A 14,285-nucleotide genomic window follows, 5' to 3' on the forward strand; every position below is an offset into this window, starting at 1 on the left:
CGCGCATGGCTCAAAATCAAGCGGAGAGCTTCTTTCCAGCCCACTTTTCCCTGTCGCTTTACATACCAGAGGCAGCACATAACACATAAGCATACGCACATCTATACATGCATATATATGAGCCCGTGCGTGCGAGAGAAGGGGCGTGCTCAGGCCAACTTGAGCACGCCTCTCCTCCATCACACTGCCCTTCTCTGTCTCTCTCTCTCTCTTCGCTTGCGCTCGGCTCCTCCGTCGAGCCGCTGCAGTGTTCACGCGCGAGTTTTGCGTTCTTCTACTTTATGCGATGCGTTTTACGGCGATTGGCAGTCCACGACGCCAGAAAACACGCAAAGTGAAATCAGCCAAGGAGGACGGGAGAACGACGCAGACAGAGGAGGGAGGGAGAGAAGGGAAGCGGCAGCCAGCAAGGGCGAGCGATGGCGGCGGCGGCCGCCGCCGCAGACCCATCTCTGTCCGCCTACGCGCCCCCTCCTCTAACTCGCTCGCGGGCGTTTTCCTCGAGTGTGCTCCCAGACAAAAAGAGGAAGAGAATGCGGGTAGAAGGCGGAGAAGGGGCAAGGCCAGCCTTATCGCCTCCACCGAGTATCGAAGTCTGTGTTCTCCTCTCGTTCGTCGCTCTGCGTTTCCTTTCTCTCGCCGTTGCGAATGTGGTTACGACCCCAGCCAGATCAGTCCCACAGATATCAGCCACCTCCTGCATGGACACGCACACGCCCGCGCGAGGCGGGGGGAAGAGGGCAGAACAGCGAGTATGCTTTCCACGAGAGAAAGAGAATGCAGTATGGCAAGCGACGGCACATGCATGCGCACCGCGAATTCTAATGATCAGCACACCTCCCCCGCTCCCCCTCTCTATCGCCTCTCTCCTCCGCCATTACAGCGCAGACCTCACTGCAACAGCAGCACAGCTGCGTACACACAAACGCACTCTCTCTCCTCCTTGCGTTGGGGAACAGAACTAGATCAAGTGCAGGCGCAACAGCCCTCAACTGGCAAAGGCAAACTAAAAACAAAGACACGCCAAGAAGATGCATCCACACAGAAAGGTTAACACATCGGAAATGTGTGTGCGTACCCCTCCCCTCCCTCCCCTCTCCGCCTTCGCACATGCGGAGAGGAGCAACAGTGAGGAGGGACGGACGACGATCACGATGCGCAGAGAAGAAATGGCAAGCTGCACGTGTGAAGAAGGAGAGAGGCAGCCACACCGACGCACGCAAAGGGGTGCGCAACAAACACCGTGAAGCGAGCGTTTCATGCGCACCTCACCGTGCGGCTGTTTCGTGTTGAGTTCCTCTGCTCCCTTTTAAGGGCTTCTCTCGCGGTCGCACCTCTTCCCGTTTGGTTTCCTCGTCAGCAAAGGGCAGACGCCCACGCAGCCGCACGCTCGCCACGGCTCAAACATCGCTTCCCCCCTCCTCTCTCGCCTCTACCGCCGCCACGCTAAATGGCATCCTCGAGGCTCTCCATCTCTACAGCAACACCTTTGCTGCTCTTTAAAATGCGGCGGCACATCGAGTTCATGCCCTCGGCCGTCTCCACCTCTTTCAGCCCCGGCTCCAGCTCCACCATCCGTCGCAGCACCGACACGTAGTCGGGGAAGCGCCGGTTCGCGTATTGGTTCATCTCCGTCACCATTGTCTTCAAGTGAAACTTGCCGTTCAGGCGGTGACGACGAGCCCACCCGCAAACGCGCGCCTGAAACGCCGAGTCCGCGTCGTTGCTCACGTGAAACGGGTGCAGGACTTCGGTGTCCTCGCTGTGCCACTTGCTCACGATGCGGCACGTCCGCTTCAGCATCGACAGCTCCACGCAGAAGTTCAGCAAGAACTCCACCGTCTGCTCACCTGTGGACTGAGCATGGCGCGCGTGAAAAGGGTCGGTCGGGAACCGCAGGTAGCGCAGCGTGGCAATGCAGAGGTGCTCCATGGAGGAAGCGTAGTGGACGAGCATCTGGTTCACAAAGGGAACCTGCGTCGCAAAGCCCTCGAGCGCATAGAAGATGCTGATGTCCGTGTCGCGGATGAAGTGCGAGGCAGAACTGTGGCCCAGACGCTCCGACACCGACGGCGACCGTAGAAACAAGTCGCAGCCGGTGTGAGTCGGCGTCGGGGAGGCGACGTTGTCAAGCAAGTCGCCAAAGGCGCTGATCGATGCGTTCAGGCCCAGCTCATCGGGGTCCTCAGGTGCGCAGCCGAGCAGCACGCTGTTGATGATGTTCGTCGCACCAGCGTGTGTGGCGACGCTGTTCTCGCCGAAGAGTGCTGGCGGCGTCACGCCATCGGGCTCCATGTTCCTCGTGAAGAGCACCCCTGCACCGCCGCCGCGGTCGCTGTGGTCCATCGAGGAGTGCACCAAGTTCGGTTCCATAGCGTCGTGTGCATCGTTGTGATGACTTCGCCCCACCTCGCAGCCCCACGCACTCGCGCTCTGCCCAGTAACGGGCAACAGCTCGTCGACTGCCGCGCGGCACCGCGACCTCGTCGCAGGCAGGGGCGGCTGCAGAGACACCGACGGACAGACGGCAGCCGGTGACCGGCCCACGGCAGTCCACAGGGATGGTGAAGTGCGCCGGGCGGAGGCCCCCACGCCCTCGAACTCCTCTGCCTCCTCGAAGCTACTTTCGTCTTCCCGCTCATCCTCACCAGACGCGCCAGCCGTCGTGGCGGTCGTGGGCCACGGCACGTAGCCACGATCCCCGACCCGCATCGGGACCGCGTAGAGCACCGCGTCAGGGTCGACCCAGCGCAGCTGATGTACGTAGAAGATGGAGATGTAGCACGGGGGTGTGTGGCAATTGAACAGCCCCGACTTGTCATACCCGCGGAGGTAGAAGTACAGGTGGAAGTTGGTTTCACAGCTCGCCAGATCGCAGTCGCGAGGGCCGATAAGGGGAGTGCCAGCCATGATGAGCTCCATCAAGTGCTCCCGTTTGGTGCGCGCCTCGTTGTCCGGGACTGTCACGATACGCGATAAGAAGGGCATCAGCACCTCCGCGGCGGCCGCGCGCCACAGCGCCTTGACCGCGCGCAAGGAACGTTCTGTCAGGAACGGCTTGATGCTGTTAAACGAAATGATCAGCGCTGTAGAGTCGGTCGAGATGACGCGCCAGCGCCGCTGCTGGTCCACTCGAAACTCCTGCGGCAACATGAGGGCCTCGAGGCCGACGGTATCACCGAAGCTTTCCATCTGCTCATGCTCGGTGAGCGTAGTCCATTGTCCGTAGACGGCACGCAGACTCCCAAAGACAACGACTAGGAATGCGTTGTCGGGCAGCGTGATGATGTCGCCCTCGCGGAACTTGCGGACGAGGCCCATGGAGCTGATTGCCTTGATCTCCAAACTGCGTAGCCCCTTGCCGAGGGGCGTCGCCGCAACGGCGCGAAGCACGAGGTTGCTCTCGTTCTGCGACGCATTGTTCTCCCACGTCGACGGCGTGTGAGACCGCATGCACGCCACCATTTTCTCCAGCTCCTCCGTCGCCCGCGTCCCGAAGCCGTGCTCGGCGTTTAGATTGTGCACCGTCTCCTCCAGCGCGTTGGCGACCGAGACGACGGCGCGGCTGCTTGCGACGTTGTTCGTAGCCTCCGGGAAGTTGGTGTAGAAGAACCGGATGGCGCGATTGGCCGCCGCAATCTGCGTCGTCATCCACCGCTCCACCCGCCGCGCCTGCGCCTCCGACCTGATGAACTTAAACTTGAGCGGTGAGATGGCATTCAGACACTTGACGACAGCGAGCAGCGCGACGAACGCGTTCTCCTGCGCACGACGGTGCGCCGCCGCGAAGTAGCCCGGGCTGCAGATGAAGCGCTCGACGAGCACCACCCAGGCGGGCAGCAGGCGGCGCATGAGGTTGTTGACCATCCGGTTTGTCTCCGCCTTCTTCTCGCCCTCATCATCCGCGTCGCCGCCGAGGTAGTGCGATGGCAGGCTCGTCACATCGAGCGCTAAGCCGCCGTGTTCGTCGCTACCACTAGCCCTGACGCTAGGCCCGCCCACGGGTTGGCTCGCCCCTGTCGCGCTTGGGACACCCGAGGGGCGGTTCTGCATTTCCTCTAAACTCTCGGGCACGGCCACAGCTTCCCCCTCAACGGTGACGTCGGTGGAGGGCCGCATGCGCCACGGCTGCGTTGTGGCAAGCTGCTGCGGTTGCTGTGTCGAGTAGTGGCTGCTTGGGGTCGACATGTTGGACGAATGGCGCGGCCCCCGCGGCGGCGATACCCGGGCCACGATTGCCCGCTCCTCCTCGCCACTGCTAGCGCCACGGTGACGGTGATACCAGTACATCTGCTGCACATCCAGCAGCTCACCTCTCTCGATGAGTGTGGCAAGGGACGCGCCCATTTGCACGACGACCGTCTCTGTGATCACCTCCTTGTCCCGCTGCAGCCACAGCGCTGTCTTGAAGGCCGACATCAGCATTCGGTTCACCATCTTCTCCTCGTCCTCCTCTGGCTCCACAGCCGTGTTGCGGAACGGGTTGCGGATGTAGTGCTGCACGAACTTCTCCACCTGCATCCAGCTTGCATTGCGGTACTTGATGTCGCGCTTCAAGCCCTCCAGCGCGTGCTCCTGAGAGCTGCGCATGAGCTCCATCGCGTATTCCATTTTTACGATGCGGTACTCTGACTTCGTCTTGAAGCCGAGCCGCTCCACGACGGTGGCCGACGTGGACGCGTTTACGAGCAACGTCAACAGCACGATCCCGGACGTGACCTTCAAGATGTCGACGCCCTCCTCGAGGCCCTCCTGCATCACAGCGATCGCCAGCGTGGCAGCGACGCCGCCGCGCAGCCCGGCGTGCACCATGAGCGCGATCCGCTTCTGATCAAACTTGTAGGAGAACATGTTCAGCACCGGCGAGAGCACCTCCAGCATCAGAAGGCGCGACAGCATCATGGCGATGTACAGCGCGACGAGAACAAAGATGTCCAAGAGCTTCACAGTGGGCAGCACATCCGCCACCAGGATGACGCCGACGAGGGAGAAGAGCACCGTGTTGCCGAGGTGGACCAGGAACTCCCACGCGGAGGAGATGATGTTGCCCTCGCGTCCAGGGAAGAGGGAGGGGCAGTAGTAGCTCAGAAAGATGCCCTGGAAGAAGAGCGTCAGAACGCCACTCGTGCCCAGCAACTCCGCGGCGACGTAGTACGACACGTACGTTACAGACACGGTGATGCACGCCTTGGTGAGGCCTTCACTGGTGCGACGCAACCAGAAGGACTGGAGGAAGCCGAAGAGAGGCCCGAGTGCGATGGGCAGCAACGCCAGCCAGATGCACCGTGCAACAATCACCCCAGGCGACATGTCCACGAAGCCGACGCGCGCAGCAGGGAGAAGAAGAGTGAAGAGGATGATCGCCGTGCCATCGTTCATGACGGCCTCGCCGTCCACCATGGCCGTCATGCACTTGTCCACTCCCAACTCCTTCAGCAGCGCGACAACCGCGACAGGGTCGGTGGCGGAAAGCAGCGAACCTAGCAGCAGTGCCGTGTACCACGACCAGGTCTGGAAGAACAACTTCACCGGTACCGCCAGAAGTGCCGTGTTGATGAGGACGCCAACCGTGGCAAGCAGCGCCACCTGTGGAAAGACGCGGCGCAGAGCATGTATGTTCATGGCATAGCTGCCTTCAAATATGAGCACTGGCAGGAAAATGTAGAAGAGCAGCTCAGGCGGGATAGAGCCGAGAGCCTCCGCGACGTCAGGGTACAGCCAGCGAGCCACCACGCCCACCGCGATTCCGTACAGGAACAGCACCACCGTGTACGGCAGTGGAATGCGGCGCTTGTGCGTCATGAAGAAGGTGCCGCCGAGAAAGATGAGCATCGTGACAAACAGAATGACGAGGGACAGGCGCTCGAACGACTCGGTGTTGCGGCATGCGCCCTCCCCCGTGCCCCTCGAACTCGAGGCAGCTTCGAGTGGCGTGGCCATGTGTGTCATCGCACGCAAACGCCGATGCGGGCGCCGCATCGGCGTGGGTCGCAAGACCCAGAGGTGAAAATCCAGAAGAGAGGGCGGGCACAGGTTGACGTGGAGACAACGAGTGCAGGGCACCCAATGAACGCGTCCGCGGAAGGCCCGTCACCCGCAGGCACAGACACACGCAAGACGAGATAGAGCCGATCGGCCCAAGAAACCAGAAAGATCCCCTTCCCTCCCTCGCTCACGTGCGCTGCAGACAAGAAGCCAGTCAAAACGAGACGCGGGTGGCGGAACGGCAAATTCTACAGAAGCAGAATATGGCCCACACAGACGCGCACACAAGCGCGCCCAGAGGAGGGAGACCAGTGATGGATATGAGCCAGTCGAAGATGCAAGGCGCAACGACAGACTGCGGTGACGGCACACACAGACACACACACACACACACACAAACAGTGGATGTACGATGTGAGCGAGTGAAGCGAAGGGACGTCAAAGAGATGGAAGGCGAGCCGTATCTCCCTATCCTGAGCCACTCGCCTGCAGACGCGCGCACGTACACAAGTTCGAAAGGCAAAGGTAAGAAACTCGGCGCACCTGCGTGCGTGTTGGCCGGTGTTTTTTTTTTCGTTTCGGGATCGATGGTGTGTTGTGTCGGCTATTGGGCCAATGCCGCACGCCTCTCTTATCGCTTAGCGTGCGGAGCCGCACTTATAGGGGAGAGGAGAGAGGAAGGGGCCTTCGTGATGGAAAGATTAGGAGGCGGTTTACTACGTCAGTACCTTGGGACAGATGGGGAGGGGGGCTTGGATGCAGATGCGATCCCCCTATTCTGGTGTTTCTTTTCTTTTTTTCCGTGGGGGTGCAATGACTTCTCACGAAAAGACAGAGAGAGAAATGCACTATGTGTGTGTGTGTGTGTGTGTGGCTCTGCTTGATTAGTTTGCCGGAGGAGAGAGGAGGGCGCACGCACGGGAAGGTGCGTGAACAACAAGACCCACGCAACGACTGCCTCCCGCACGCATGCACGCACAGGCGCGTGTATGCCCGCTTAAGACCACAGCGAAAACAAAGGCGCCGCTGGCACGCTGGAGAGAAGAAAAATGACACCACGCGCAAGCCTGCACAGGGAAAGGGAGAGGGACAAAGACAAGCCCTCAGCCACGATGGCGAGCGAATATTTGTCTGCGTGTTTGAGTGCGTCCCTATCGCCTTCCGTGTGCTATGGGCTGTCTCGATGTGCGAGGAGGGTTCAAGTCAGCGGGTATACGTAAAGAAAGGTGGGATGTGTTCGTAGGCAAAGCCACCCGCGCATACGCACATGTGTACCTGCGCAGGTGCGCAAGAAGTGCACCCCGGGAAAGGGAGTGGAGTGCACATGCGTATGTATTCGAGCATTCGAGAGTGTTTTCACATGCGCACATGTGCGGGGGGGGGACAGAAAGAAGAAGACGGGTGTTGCGAAGAGGGAGGATGAGGAGATGCGCATCGCGGGGAGGGGAAGACCAAGAGAGAGAGCTAAGCATACACATAAGCATACATGTGTGTGTGTGCAGGTTTTGCATGGGGAAAAAAAAGGAAGAGAGACACCACCCTGCTTGGGCACACGCACCCAGCGCAAGGGACGCGAACACGCGTTTGTTTTTTGTTGTTTCACTTAAGACGGAGGCGCCTTACGCACCATAAACATAAACATATATATATATAAAGATGGAGAAAGGCGAAGGAAAAGGAAAAATACCCGCAGCAGATCCCGGCGTTTTGTCTGAGTCTCGGAGTGTTCCATACGCTTCGGTGTATATCGTGTGTGTGTGTGTGTGTGTATGAAGTGTCAACAGATGCGGCTTGTCAAAAACAAGGGTGTTGATAATCTGCGCAAGGAGGAAGGTAAGGCGGCGGATGGGAGGGGGCTAGGGGAGACCACGGAACGGGCGTAATGGCGAAGGGGGGTGCACCTTGGGGATGAAGAGGGGAGAGGGAGAGGAGAAGCAACTAAGCTAAGCACGCAGGCCTATAGGAGGAGGCGCAAAGAGAGAGAGCGGCACGGAGTGAAACATGCGGAGAAGGATGGAGTCGAGAAAAAAAAAAACAAGGCTGAACAGCACGCATATAAGCGCGCCGAGAAATCCAGCGAATGTTCACACATACAACCCCTGCCATTCGTATCGAGAGAGGCAGAGAAAATGATCGGGAGAAGGGCGACGGAAAGAATACAAGGGGTCGAGGGGGTGAGCTTCTCAGAGAGCAACAGATGGGCTGAGGAGAGGGTACGTGTCTGCGCAGGCGCACGTATGTCAGTGTGTTGAAGAAAATTTGAGTCTAACAAAGTAAACTCAGAGCAAGCCAACCGCGCCGAAGCAGCGACACGGTCAAAAGCTCTCGACAGAATAAAACATGAAAAGCACAGCACGGCGCACACGCCTGTGCACGCATACACACACACACACGTGAGAGCAGTGCTGCGCAAAAGGCATTGCACAGCACAGCTGCCTACTTCGAATCCGTCATCGCAAGTCTGCCGCCGCCGCCTCCTTCCCTCATCTTTGCCCACTTGTCCTGCCAGCCGGCACCTCCATTCGCCTCTTTCTCTGTGTTGCGGCTTCCTGATTTTACGTGTGAGCGAGCCCGCACGTTGGAGTGGTTCTACGGTGACGCACAGAATGCACGCCCAACTCCGAATCCAGAAGGCAAGAGAGGGAAAGAAGACGGGCGAGAGAACCGCGCTTGTATGGGCGTCTGTGTGTCTGGGAGCGCTACAAGTGACACGGACGGGCGAGGGACAAAGGAGGTATTATGCGATGCGCACGAGCTGCAGGATAGAATGGAGAGGGGAGCGGAGGGGGTTGTACCAAGGAACTCTTCTTACTTGAGGTCGGCTACTAGGCATTCGGCTTGCTGAAGCTCATCGTTCTCTTGGGTACCGTGGCGAAGTAGTGCGACGCGTTCTGGTCGCCGTATACATGCATGCCTTCCTGCAGCATATCGAGCCTACTACTCTCCGCGTCAGCGTTGCTGCAGTCTGGGTAATCAAATGTGGTGGAGTTGTCGGTGGAGTTCCCCCAATCGGCACGCACGCAGTAGCACGGGCAGCATATGGCAACCAGGGTGATGGCGACGCAAACAGCGCACAGGCCCACGATGAGGCAGCCCATGGCGATCATTCCTTTGCACACGCGGTCACAGATGAACGTGTTTTCTCCGCCGCGGACCATCGTCGTGTACACGTCAACTCTCGATGACGAGCGAGAGCTACTCTGAAAGGCAGCTGTGATGTTTGTTGTGTTGAGAAAGTCCAGCGTGCTGGCGTACTCCGACGAGTCGAGGAAGCGGCCGATCATGAAGTTAGTGCCGCCACAGTTCACCGTGATGTCCACGATGAGGCCGCCATGGCCATCGCCGATCTGCTTCAGCTCTGGATCCTTCTCCATCACCCTCATGGAATCTACCGTAGGCGTGCAAATCATTCTGCGTGAGTTAGAGAACACCTCGATCGCTTGCACGATCGTCACCGAAACGTTGTCGCGGCTCTTGGAGAGAGAGATAGACCACCTTGCCGACGGCCCGGAGAACAGAATCCGAACTTTATACGTCACGTTCTCAATGAAATAAATTTCCTCCGTGCCGGGAGCGCTCACGCTGTTATAGAGCGCCGTCATCGGCTGGGCATAATTGCGCAGAAGCTCATTGGCGTCCTCCAGTGGAGGCTGGCTGCCGACGCTGCTCACTGAAGCATCGGTTTGGGGAAAAGAAGCACCGTTCACCTTTGCAGCCACCTCCTCCGGTGAAACAGAGATGCCCGGCACTAGCACGTGCTTATCGTTGAGGGGCATGGCGGACGCCGCCAGCGAGCTAGTGCTGGTGGTCACCACAACACCCGCAACGGCAGTGCTTGGTAAGTTCTGCGGCAATGTCTTCGTCATGACGTTCTCTGCGATCGCAGCAGTCACCATGATGTTCCGCATCTTCTGCCAGGAGAACGTTGAGCCGCTCGGGGCCACCTCCATCGCCGGTGACGGCGCAGCGTAGACATGTGTGATGCCTGGAACACTTGATGGAGAGAGGATAGAGGCAAGCAGCGACAGCAGCAGCAGGAGCGCCGCACGCGAGTACAGGTGCTTGAGTAAAACGTTAGTGAACATCTTTCGCAATGCAAAGGTTTGGCGTGCCTTCCGCGCTTGGTAATGTGACTCTGTCTAAAACGCTTCTTGTCTGCCGCCGCAGATATCGTGCCTGTCTGTCTGCCTGTCTCTGTGCCTACGTGGGCGTGTTTTGATGTGGATGCACTGCCTCGTACAAGGAGGTCCCCCCACGAGGAACCAGCGAACGGGGGAAAAGAGACAGAGTGAGAAGAGCGGAGCACACACACGGACGGAAACGCGATAGTGAAGTCCCAGTGGAGGAGCAGACCCATCAAAACCACAATAACAAAAAAAATGATAGTAGTAGTAGAGAATGAGCGAGGCGTGCGAAGGAGGAGAGACAAGGAGGGAAGGCTCAGAGGACTTGTGTGAGAAACCACGGCAGCCGAAAACTGAAAAAAAAACGAAAACGTGAAAAAGAACAAGACCGGGCGAAGTGAAGGAAGGAGTTACAAACCTCAGTTGCCAGGTGCAGATTGTGAATCAACGGTTACTTTAGACTTTAGGTTTGTTGGCTTTTGTGTGTGTGTGTGTGTGTGCGGGTGAGAGTAATGGAGATATGAAGGGGAGGCGAGGTGGGTAAGCAGCAGCGACGAGTATGTGCAACCATCACCACGGCAGGTTTGAGAGTGTGTGTCGGAGAGGGAAGGGCCGAAGCAGGCAGTGTATGAAACGGATGCGGTTGTATGAGAGTACACTGGATGGGTTGGGTGGGAAAGAGAAGCACCAAAGGGTGAGAGAGAAATGTATGTGGGCAGAGAGAAGATGGATGCAAAAGGAGAACGCACATAGAAGGTGAAGACTGTGTGATCTTCACAGAGGACGGCGGGACGCACGGGCATCGTAGTTTGTTTCACTTCGCTCTGCTGTGTCCGCCTGTCTGGAAGGGCGCATGCGTGCATGCGCAGACCCTCCACCGGGCGCGCCAAGGAGCACAGAAATAAACGAAAGCCCGCGTCGCACGGCCGAAGGTAAGCCTATCGCTAGACCTTGAGCGTGATGAAATGCAATGTCGTGTGTTTTCTTCTTCGCAGCGCCGCAAGTTGGGAGAAGAGAGGCGACTTAGCTTTCTCCAACAGGAGCGGCAAAGGGGGCCGCTAATGCACATCGGCGACATACACGCATATATATATATATATAGCTAGCATACTCCTCGGCCACGCTCGTGTAGGAGGAGAGGAAAATGGGGAAGAGCCCAGCGGTGTGCCGCCATCGTGACAAACAGCGTCGCCCAGCTCCCTCCGCCAGAAGCGAGTCGCCTTACTTTCCATTCAAGGGTGTGTCCCCCTCGTTCAGCTCCTCCCCCCCCCCCAGCCCTCACCGTTCGGAATTGTCCTTGACAGCACGTGGTGGTGCACCCTACACTGCCCACTTTCCATCAGCTGCAGCACACTGCTGTCGCGGCATCCCTTCATGGGCATGCCGAGCACGTCGTCAAGCCACGCTATCGTCCCCGTATGGCCCACGCGCAGGTTGCGCTTTACAGCCTTAAAGTCCCACGACTGGCCCTTGTCAGCCTACGGCTTTGAGAAGGCAGCAGAAGAAGATTTGTCCCGCTTCTCTGTCGCGTCCGTGCCGAGCCAGTGCGCTTCCACCGTCGCTGTCCTGCGGGGCGCGGATTCGAGCGTACGGATGGCGCGGAAAGGAGAGGGGCTCGATAGGGAGAGGCACGTTGCGTTGGCGCGTGTGCGTGTGTGCGCCACAACCAGCGCCAGAGCCAGCGGTCGTCGTTCGCGCTGTGACGATGAGGAAGAGGGCGGGCGATGAAGAGAGGGAAGCAGGGATGAGGGTGGTGGAGGACGGTCAACACACACGAAAAGCAGTGTACTCGACCGTGGCGGACGTGTAGGCGGTGCCGGGGGACGAGGGCAAAATAAGGCGCATGCATGGGATGGCAGAAACGGCGTTGGCGCAGGGCACACTTTGCAAGGAGGCGTCTTGTCGGAGCTGACGAGGCGGAAGGCAGAGGCGCTACCTGCACGCCCCACAACCTTCACCAGCGAACCGTTGGCATTTTCTTGTTGCTGCCCAGCACATGACATCGAGCCTGTACCGGGCGACCATCAGTTTAAGGATTCCGGTTACATTCATTACCATCGGTGCACCCCTCATCGTTTTCTCGTGCCTGTGCGTCTGTGCGCGTGCGTGGATAGAAAAGAGTCTAGCACTTGCACTGCATATCCCTTGCTCTTCAGCTCTCATGAAGCGCACGCACAAAGGCAGGTCTTCTTGCCAAGTATCGGCTTGAAAGATAAAAAGAGAGGGGGAGGGGCGCTGAGTGGGCGAAGAAGGCAGAAAGCATATGCACCTTGGAAGAGAGAGAGAGCGAGAGAGAAGTGCTGGTGCAGACGTGGAGGCACACACTGCGAAACAAAAAAAAAATTGATGAGATGTGTAAAAGGGAAATGGCGGAGGCAACGCACGTGGCACTGTATAAGAAGAGTGCCATACGCGATGACCTTCGCAGCAGCAAACAATAAATAACATAATAAACAAATCGAAATGTGACGTAAATACGAGGAAGAAGGCATCATCATAATACGGGAGCAAGCACTCATCTCTACGCATTCCTATATATGTATATACGTGTGCGTAGGTGTGCGAGTGCGTGTGCGTATAGGTATAGCTTTATATATCGACATAAATTAGATATGGATATAGACATATATCCAGTCATATATGCGTAAATGTACATATATATATATACATTTATTTTTAAGCAAGAAGACCCTTGATGTATGCCACGGGCATATGAAAACACACATCCCAACAGAGGAGCACGTGCACGCACGGAAGGATGGAAAGGCGTGCCTGTGCAACGATGCGCATGCGTGAAACGTGCCAGAGAGGGTGAGGAGAGCAGGACCACACGCATCTCTTTGTTTTCTTTGTACTGTTACTGTTTTCTTTTTGTTTCTTGTTGTTGCGTCGGAGCGAGCAGAATTGCCATCGGCACATGGGGCAAGCTGCAGCTCATCTCCTTCCTACACGTATCTGTCGTGACGGCGTCAAGCAGGCCGAAACGGCACACAAGAGAGAGAAGGCGAAGCAGAGAAATGAGCATACAAAGAAAAACAGAGGCCATCACCGCCGAACGCGCGTTACGCAACTGCTTACTTTGTGCGAGTGGGGCGAAGGTAGGAAGAGGCGCGTAGGTGTGCATCTCTACCTGTCTGCATGCAGACACGTGCCGAATACATATATCCTATGAACATGCCTACCAGGAAACCGACAGCGCGAGACAGCACGAGAGCGCTTAGGCGTGAAGAGCAGCAAAGCAAGAGAGCCGGAAAAGAGTTCAACACAAGAAACCACAACAGAGGATTAAACCTTGATCAAAACAGCAAGAGAAGGCGAGGAAAGAAAAGGATAGCAAACGCGAGTATAACATCGCACCCCCCCCCCGCTCGGAATTGTCGCCCTCTTGCATGTGAGGGCATGTACTCGTGGCCTACGCTGTCCGATCCTCGTACCGAATGCGCCTGCAAGTCTCGCGAACCGATCTAGCGTCCCTCGCTTGGGCTTTTCAGAAAGGAAGCTACCGGATGCTGCTGCATTGCCATGACAAGTGCTGCTCATAGCAGAGATGAGGAAGCTTCCTGCTTGGGAGAATCATTCAAGAGGAGGGCCGGGAGGCGAGGTATCGAGCCTCATCTCCTCATCACCGCCCGGCAGATGAGACAACGACAAAGCCCATAGGCGGAAAAGGTGACGGAAGCAGCAACACACGCACAGCATGGAAGCAACCACGAAAACAAGGAAGACCGAGAGAGGCAGGAGTTGCTTTCTCCGGCGTCCTCAGCGCACCCACTCGCTGCCCAGACAAGCGTGCGGCCAACGCCACGCCCGAGCCGCCGCCCGCCCGCCGGCCTGCCACAGGCCCCCATCGCCTCCTGCACTGCAGCCGTAGGCGCACACGCGGTACAGCAATGCGCCGACTCAGTCCGCCCAGCGCCGCCTCTGCCTCAAACTCTACACAGCACCCGCCGCCTCGCAGGCCGCCGCGCAGCCGCTCCCATCGTGCCACCAGTCGCCACCCACGTGGTGCAGCCCGTACGCGGTGGCACGCCGGCCCCGCACCAGTGGGCAGTGCGAGGGCGGGGGGCGGGATGCGCGCCAGCCACGCTGGCACGCTGCCCATCATCTGGACGGTACAGACGTGTGCGCTGGCGCAGGTCGCTCCGACGCGCCGCCGTCCGGGGCTTGAAACTGTCA

The 14,285-nt window shown here is 58.1% G+C and overlaps 2 protein-coding genes across 2 annotated transcripts; both read right to left on the reverse strand.

Moving 5' to 3' along the window:
- Positions 1-1,446: 1,446 nt before the first annotated feature.
- On the reverse strand, positions 1,447-5,949 carry LDBPK_231000 (Na/H antiporter-like protein; the record flags this gene model as incomplete). Its single annotated transcript, XM_003860952.1, has 1 exon — positions 1,447-5,949. The coding sequence occupies one exon, from the start codon at positions 5,947-5,949 to the stop codon at positions 1,447-1,449; it is 4,503 nt and encodes a 1,500-aa protein (XP_003861000.1).
- A 2,861-nt stretch (positions 5,950-8,810) lies between these two features.
- On the reverse strand, positions 8,811-10,070 carry LDBPK_231010 (hypothetical protein; the record flags this gene model as incomplete). Its single annotated transcript, XM_003860953.1, has 1 exon — positions 8,811-10,070. One exon carries the CDS (start codon positions 10,068-10,070, stop codon positions 8,811-8,813), a length of 1,260 nt encoding a protein of 419 aa, XP_003861001.1.
- Between the last annotated feature and the right edge of the window lie 4,215 nt (positions 10,071-14,285).

This window comes from Leishmania donovani, chromosome 23 (genome assembly GCF_000227135.1).
Source record: "Leishmania donovani BPK282A1 complete genome, chromosome 23".
NCBI lineage: Eukaryota > Euglenozoa > Kinetoplastea > Trypanosomatida > Trypanosomatidae > Leishmania > Leishmania donovani.